Source organism: Mus pahari, chromosome 14 (assembly GCF_900095145.1).
Source record: "Mus pahari chromosome 14, PAHARI_EIJ_v1.1, whole genome shotgun sequence".
Lineage (NCBI taxonomy): Eukaryota > Metazoa > Chordata > Mammalia > Rodentia > Muridae > Mus > Mus pahari.
The window spans coordinates 12,007,836-12,016,396 of NC_034603.1; the positions used below are offsets into that span (position 1 = coordinate 12,007,836).

The 8,561-nt window shown below is 47.6% G+C and overlaps 1 protein-coding gene across 1 annotated transcript in view; it reads left to right on the forward strand.

The window, feature by feature from the left end:
• Positions 1–827: 827 nt before the first annotated feature.
• C1qtnf2 (C1q and TNF related 2) overlaps positions 828–8,561 on the forward strand; it is an 18,568-nt gene continuing 10,834 nt past the window's right edge. The window contains exons 1-2 of the mRNA XM_021213517.2: positions 828–922; positions 7,328–7,401. Coding sequence (XP_021069176.1) covers positions 7,384–7,401 — 18 coding nt within the window. The 5' untranslated portion in view covers positions 828–922; positions 7,328–7,383. The remainder of the gene's footprint in view (positions 923–7,327; positions 7,402–8,561) is intronic.

Here is an 8,561-nt window from a genome sequence, read left to right on the forward strand (position 1 = left end):
TCTCTCTCTCTCTCTCTCTCTCTCTCTCTCTCTCTCTCTCTCTCTCTGTCTGACTTGCAGTAGGCCTGAGAGTCAGAGGGATAACGAAGAGACTGTCATCTGTCATCTGCAGAGGAGAGAGATGAGGGCTGGGACATATATGTTCCCGTATGTGTGGACACTGACATCCAGAGAAGATCCCCACAAGCTTGTTTGTGTATGTGTGTGTGTGTACAGAAAAGAAGCCGATGAACACTCATCAGTGTCACCTCACACAGATACTTAACCACTATCAGACACACCCAGAATATAATGTGCACTCCAGTTACTCCCAGTTACACACTCAGCTCAGTCTTCACCATGAATCTGCACATGAATACTGGGGTCTGACGTATGTTTGGATGCATAACCTACACACACACACACACACACACACACACACACACACATACTACTACTACTACTACTACTACTACTACTACTACTACTACTACTACTACTACTAAACATCTATGTATACCTTATAATCACTCTCCAGTGTAGGAACATTCAGTGTACAAGGAAATGCTCTCTCCTGAGACAGCCTCGGATCCACCAAGAGATAAATGCCCACATGTACACACAGATGGCTCTGCAGACACTGGCAAACACCGAAATAACAACGACTCGTGTACAAAACCTTCAAATGCTCTGACAGCTTCTACACACATAAATGCACCGACACACCCAAGTTGCCCCCACCGCTGGAAGTCTTTCTACAATCCAAGGGAAAAAGAAGGCCAGCTGCTAGCCAGCGCACGTGACCGGGAAGGAAGGCACTCCCGCCCATGACGGGATGGGAAAACTATGCCTGGGGCCCGCGTCTCTGGCTGCTGCAAGCAGGACTGAGCACCACCAGAGCAGCGACTTCGGATGGCCCTGGACGTGGCTAGGGGCACAGAGGGTGAGTGTCGCGACCCTCAGGACTGTGAGAGGGTCGGACCTGGAGGAACCTTGGATGCTGCAGATGAGGTAGCAGAGAGCTCGCCCTGGGATGGGGAAAGACATCGGGATGGGTCCCTCTCCACCTCTGCCTCCCTTGGGCATCACAGCCCGAATTCAAACATTTCTAAGGAGCATGCCCTATCCCAGGCTCTGACTGCTGGCTCGCAAGAAAGAAAAGAGCCCTATGGTTTACTGAGAACCTATTTGGTACCACGCCCTCGGGCCCTGAACTTGTGCGCTTTCGTTTCCATGACAACGATTTATCTATCTTCAAAGGAGGAACTGACTCAATCACTTTAAGGACAGGCTCTGGGCTGCACAGGCAGCAAAGGTACTTAACTCTTTGTGTCCAGATTGGATGCTTGGGTTCACAGAGTTAACCTCAATAGGGCTCATTATCTCTTTATCTCTGAACATTTCTTTAAATGCATTAAAATGGGGAGAAGGGTGGTGCAGATTGTGCTCAGAAAGCTATAGTAAACGACAGTCAGAAAATGTCATCGAGTTCTTCACAATTCTTTCCTCTCCCCCTCCTTCATCAAACTACTTGTCTCTAAGCCTTGTCTTTATTTTCATTAGAGCCAGGGTCTCCTATGACCCATCTAACCTTGAGCTCAGTAGGTAGCTGAGGAGGACCTTTGACTTCTTCTGTTCCTCCTGCCCCTGCCAATGGTGTGGTAGGATTCCCGGTGTGTGTCTCCACGTCGGATTTATTCAGTTCCAGGGAGCAAACCCAGGTTTTTTGTGCATGCTGGCAAAGCTCTCTCCCTGAGAGTTGTACCCCAAATGCCCTTGCCTCATTTGTATCTCTATACAGTTCACATTCTCTATCACCGCCGCCCTTGAATCCACCCCAGGAACCTCAACACTCAACCAGACTATCACAGTGGCTGACAGTGGTCTCCCAGCCCAGCCAGTTCCTCCTGTGACACACGAAGGTACATCTCAGTGTGCTGCTCCTCTGATGTGACCATGAAACTGGTCTGCAACATTCCAGAGGTCCTTCCCGTAAATGACCATCTGCCAGAGACTGTCCACAGCAGATCAGCAGCGTTAATAATGACTAAGGCATTTAGCATTATTAAAACCTCTCTGCTCTCCCATCTGCACAGGATTATTTGGTATCTGGTTGCTACAAGCACTACTCTGCTCTCCACCACCAACTAACTCAGCCCCTCCGCTCACTTGCTTGCTCATCTCTCCAGACATCGCCTCTGCCCCTTCCTGATTTAACTAGCAAAGCACACTCGAACGTGCGATGCCTTCCCAGATCATGACATTTATTCCAGTACGGTGAATCAGAATTCTTTACACAAGTTCAAAGTCATCTTTGAAGCTACATGACTCCATGAAGAAGTCAGCAAGATCCCCCAAGAAATTTCTGCGTGTGTGTATGTGTGTGTGTGTGTGTTTGAGTGTCTCTGTATGTGGATATATCTGTGTCTGTGTATCTGTATGTCTCTGTGTATGGATATATCTGTGTCTGTATATATCTCTGTGTGTCTGCATGTGTGTGTTTTCTGTGTGTGTGTTTATGCATGTGTCTGCATGTATGTGTTTATGCATGTGTCTGCATGTATGTGTTTATGCATGTGTCTGCATGTGTTTCCTGCGTGTGTATGTATGTGTGTATCTGTGTTTCTGTGTGTGTTTTCTGTGTATATACATGTGTATATGTGTTTCTCTCTGTGTGGATGTATCTGTGTGTGGATGCATCTATGTCTGTGTGTCTGTGTATCCTGTATGTCTCTGTGTATGGATGTATCTGTGTCTGTATATGTATGTTTCTCTGTGTGTGTCTGCATGTGTGCTTTCTGTGTGTGTATCTATGCATTTGTCTCTGTGTGTGTCCTCTGTGTGTGTATGTATGTATATATGTATCTGTGTCTGTGTGTACGTTTTCTGTGTGCATGTGTTTGTGTGTGTGTACTAATGAGGACACATGCACTTGGGAGCTGTCCAATGCCACCCATCTCCAGTCTGGGCTCTCACAGGCCTGGAGCTCACCAAATACACTAGGCTGGTTTTTTAGGGAGTCCCTGAGATTTTCCTGTCTCGGCTTCTCCAGGGATGAAATTACAAGCACGTTTTACCTGCTGACTTCCTTTTTTTTTTTTTTTTTTTTTTTTTTTTATGTAGTTTCTGTGTATAGCTCCGGCTGTCCTATACTTGCAAGTCTTTGTTCCCCAGTCCAGGAAGTAACTTTTTTTTGTCACTGCATTCTTTCTTGTCTAGTCCTGGCCCTGCTGACTGTGCACTCTTTCCCATAATCTCTCACTGATGCTTCCGCCGCCCCCATGTTCACTAGGAGGTAGCAGACGAATACTTGTACTTCTCCAACTTCTTCCTGCCAGTCAGAGCCCTGCAAACTGCATCTACTTCCATGAGAGGAACTCCGCACAAATGGAGTTGCTCAGTGAATCCTCTTCTATTCTAGGTCCAGTGTTGGAAGCGATTCTCTGCCGAACCCTTTCTAAAGTCAGTGACCCTCCCCTGGATTTGTTCTCTTCTGGCTTCTTTCTCTGCACACGTGCCCGGTCATGCCGGCATCACTAACCTGTTAGAGACCTTCCTGTTAGCAGAAGGGCTAAGATGGAAGACCGTAAGCTCTGGGACTGGCATTGGCAGGCCTGGTTTCCCCAATATGCTTGGCATGGGAAAGTTATTTTACGTTTTTTCTGGGCTCTGTTTTGTCTCCTGCAAAATGGAGACACCGTTACCAGCCTCTTGGACTATGAATAGCAATACAAGGCCCACAGGATGCCAGGTCTCCCAGAAAAGCTAAATACTTCCTTTCTCTCTCCCTTTCCCTCTGGTTGGACATGTGCCTGAGTGTGAACACAGACATTCTGCAGTGTGCGTGCACAGGGCACAGAACAATTTTAGGTGCTGGATCCTGCTTTCCACCTTATTTGAGTCTCAGTCCCATGTTTGCTTCTAGCTGTCTTGTGATTTTCCAAGGAGTCCTGTGTCTCCGCTTCCCACCTTACCTTAGGAGCCCTGGAATTACATACAGACTCACACTCCAGTTTCTAGCTTTACGTGGGGTCTGGGGATTTGAACCGAGGCCTTCACACCTATACAGCAAGTGCTTTGCTCACTGGGTCATCTCTCCAGCCTTAGACATTTTGAACACAAAAATTACCTTAAAATTAGAGGGTAAAAACCCCCAGAAATTAAAAGTACAGTGCAAAGCCAATTCTGGTGGCATATACCTGCAATCTCTGCACATGGGAGACACAGGCTGAAAGGTCAGAAGTTTAAGAGCTTTCCTCCTACCACGAGGGTTCTGGGCATTGAACTCAGGTTGGCAGCACCCACATGGCAGCCCTCTTTAGCTACCATTTCGGTGGCTTTTCTGGTCTCCATGGGCACAGCGTGCAATGGTACATATGCATACAAAAATCCTCAGATACTCTCCAGACATGTCATACTCTAAAGAAGAATTAAACCTAAAATCGATTTCTCTTTTTTTTATTAGATAATTTCTTCATTTACATTTCAAATGCTATCCCGAAAGTCCCCTATACCCTCCACCCACCCTGCTCCCCAACCTATCCACTCCCGTTTGCTGGTCCTGGCATTCCCCTGTACTGGGGCATATGATCTTTGCAAGACCAAAGGCCTCTCATCCCACTGATGACTGACTAGGCCATCCTCTGCTACATATGCAACTAGAGACACAAGCTCTGGTTAGTTCATATTTTTGTTCCTCCTATAGAGTTGCAGGCCCCTTCAGCTCCTTGGGTACTTTCTCTAGCTCCTTCATTAGGGGCCCTGTGTTCCATCCAATAGATGACTGTGTGCATCCACTTCTGTATTTGCCTTGCACTGGCATAGCCTCACATGAGACAGCTATATCAGGGTCCTTTCAGCAAAATCTTGCTGGCATATGCAATAGTGTCTGAGTTTGGTGACAGCAGTTAAGAGAGCTGAGTGCTCTTCCAGAGGACTCAGGTTCACTTCCAGCATGTACATAACAGATCACATTTTCTCTACTCCAGTTCCAGTGTATCCGTCAGTCTCTTCTGGTTTCCATGAGCACCAGACATACATGTGGTGCAGACATGCATGCAAGTGAAACACCCATATGTGTAAAATTAAAATACATTTAAAAATACTTTTTAAAGATGGTGAAATGTCACACTAATAATTATTTTGAAGATTGAATGTTCGGAGATGAGATGATACCTTGACCTAAATAACATTGAAAATAATTTTACCTGCTTCTTCTTACTTTTTAATGTGATAATAAGATAATTTTAAATGGTGTATGACTTGTGTCCTTTTCCTATTGGACAGCACTGCCCAATTATTCTCTCCAACCATGCCAGCTGGTCTGCCTTGCCAAGGCTGAGCCCCTAGAGACACGAAGACAGGAGAACAAACACCCTCACCCCTCTTCTCTTCTCCTCATTCCACTCAGCCCTTTTTCACTGTCTTCTTTGGTTCTCCATGTGACATGATAGTCACAGGCCCATCGGACCTTGATGGTCTCCCATTTCGATTACCAGGGGCCTGGCTCTACCTCCCTGACCCCTGTAGCCAGTTCTTCAGTGGAAGCTCAAAGACCTGTAGCAGCCTGGACTAGAGGGCTGGCCTGCACTGCCCACCATGTTGAATGGCATGTTTGTTGGCTTTGAAGAACCTGAGCTATAAATAGCAGGTGACAGAATCCTTCAATATCAATCCCAAGACTGACTTCTGCATGTCTTCAGAAGTGCCTGCTGAGACAAGCCCTACCAGGTCCTAGCTCCTGAGACCTCTCATTAGGTCATAATTCATCCTTGGGCCTCTGTTTTTAGGCAGAGTCAAGAATGGGGAGGGAGAAAAAGGAAGAAAAATTTTAAATATTTCTCAGAAAGAGGACCTCATGCCTTTCACCTCTCTGTATTCACCTTTTAGTCCTCCATCTCTCTCCTTTCGGCACTGCAGTTTCCAAGTGGGCACCAAACTTGAGATCCCCTCCCCCCACCAAATGGATGTCCTGAGAGCTCTGTACAGAGCTGCAGCCAGCCCCTCTCCTGCAGGCCACCTCAGCACTGAGAGACACTGGGGAGGGCTGCTTCTAATTTGCTTCCTGGAATTGGTAAAGGCAGGGTGTTTTCCATTAGAGCCTTCTCCCATCAAAGCAGATTTTCCAACAGTCTTCATCCCTCTGCAAGCAAGCTCTCTTTAACCCAAGCCACCAGCCTCGTCCCCTTTAAGTCCACACACATCAAGAATTTCCCAGTTGAATCCAATCAGGAGGTCCTCTTCTGCTGAGGTTACGGCCAGGCAAGGCATCACTCCAGGGACTCCTGGTTGCGGTGGTGACGGGAAGGCTCAACTGAACTGCTGCATTAGCATTCGGCTCTCTCCACTCTCAGTAGCCGTGTGTGACTTTGTCCATCATGAATGTATCGACATTTTGTTGGTACTTCGTGGGTCAGGAGTGACCATTGCAATCAAGGTCACTTAAGTTGTGCTGAACACGCACTATATGTGTGGCTGAGCTCCAGGGTACAGAGAGGGACAGGCAAGGGCCCTACCTCCCCAGATCTGCCAGCAGGAAGAGACAGAGGTGAATCAAACCTCACCACAATTGGGTCAAACATGTTGGAAGGCAGAACAGGGTAACCCAAGATCAATGTGGGTCAGATACTTTTAGACTGTGGGCAGTGTTCCCCAAGGAGAGGAGACCAGAGCTGAGGCTTCAAGGAAGAGGAGGCCAGTTGAGAGGGCTTCTGGGGAGCAGATTACAATTTGGGGGCAGGTAGCCAACTTCAGTGTTTAGTGTATCAGCCTCTGGCCTAGGTGTTTGGGGGGCATAAGCTCATTCTTATCACAGACTCTGTGGGTTAAAAATAGCATTGTGTCCATGAAATAGTTAAGCAAATGAGTGTCGGGGTTTTCCCAGGGCTTTTAACCACTGAGGATGACAACTGTTTTGGGGGGATGTTTGGATCTTCAAGGGGAGATTGGTCAGCACCTGGACCTCACAGCTTCACTCAAAGCTCAGACAAGCATCCCTGGCCTTTGTCCTTGCAGACCACATTCCAGAAAAATAAAAGAAAGGCCAGGGTCCCCACCTCTGCCGCTCCTCCTGTCACAGTTTTGGCAGAAAGCCCTCAAAAATGCGTGGGAGGCTATGCCCTGTGAAGGTGGAGGGAGCTCTTCCCCTACAGCGACCTCCAAGTTGGAGCCGTGGGGCCCCAGAGCTTTCCCGGAGCCTGTGCATCCATGAATCACCAGCTACTTTCCCGAAAGGCTGGAAGCCCAGGGCTGCGCAGATTAAAACCAGACTTCTGAACTCATCCAAGTTTAACACCTCATGATTCCATTTCTGGGATTTAACTATCATTTTTTTTCTTCTTCCTTTTAGCAAGAAGACTTGATGAAGCCTTTCTTCGCAACCCATACCCAGAAAGAACAATTTAGATGACAGTTTTTAAAAAGGTAAGGGGGGGCAGGTAATGGTTAACTTTTTATTTGACCGGTTAAACCTCTCTGTGTGGAGCATTTGCTGTATGTGTGGCATTCTATGAGCACAGCCCGAGACAGGGACAGAAAGGCAGGCTGAGCAATCCAAAGGAACTTTGCTCTGTCTGTACCGTGTAAGAAAAACTGAGGAAGAAAGAAAAGTTTCTTGAATTAGGGGTTTCTATGACCTACAGACTTTTTGAGTCTCAAACAATTATAAAGCAGCTATTTCTTTTATTTTAAGATTTGCTTGTGCGTGTGTGCATGCGTGTGTGTGTGTGTGTGTGTGTGTGTGTGTGTGTGTGCGCGTGCACGTGCATGCATGAGCGTGTGCATGTGCGCATACTCGTGGGTACCCTCTGATGCCAGATGACGGATGTCAGATACCCTGCAGTTACAGATGGTTGTAAGCTGCCCTTAAATCGATGCTGGGAATCGGACCCAGGTCCTGTGAAAGAGCAGAAGGTACTGTTAACCTCTGAGCCGTCTCTCCAGCCCCAAAGCAGCCAGTTCTTAAATATCTGCTTGAAAGTTTGTAAACAGGTGGCCAGCTGAGGTCGTGTGCTCACGGGACTTAGGCACAAGAGAGACGATACAGTAAACAAACATGGTTGCATGAGCCAGGGAAGGGGAACAGCCTGAAAGAGGGGGTCAGGGACTACTTGGAAGAAGGTTGAAAGCATGATGGAGGCCCTGTAGCTCTCCAACAAGCAAAGGAAGAGGGGAGTAGAGGCTGGGGTGAGGCAGAGGCCAGGTCATTTAGGGCCATGTGGGCCCTGTTAGGAGATCCTATGTTTATGTCCTGCAGCCAGAAGCTACTGGACCAGCTTGAAGAATGAGGTGGCTGACGGATGGACTTAAACTCTGGCTGGGGCGTGTGGGAGAGGTTGGGAGTCATGGAGCAAGCACAGGAAGGGAGGTTGTTGAAAGTGCAAGTGAGGAATGAATCATGGATAGGGATAGGCTTTGCAAACCTGAACCCTGATCTCTTAGCCTGGATCTTTGTTGAGCTCCACATCATGAACACTCCAGAGAGGTCTGTGGTGGGCCAGAGCCCTGGAGACTTGTATCTATTAAAGCAGTCTCTCTCTCTCTCTCTCTCTCTCTCTCTCTCTCTCTCTCTCTCTCTCTCTCTC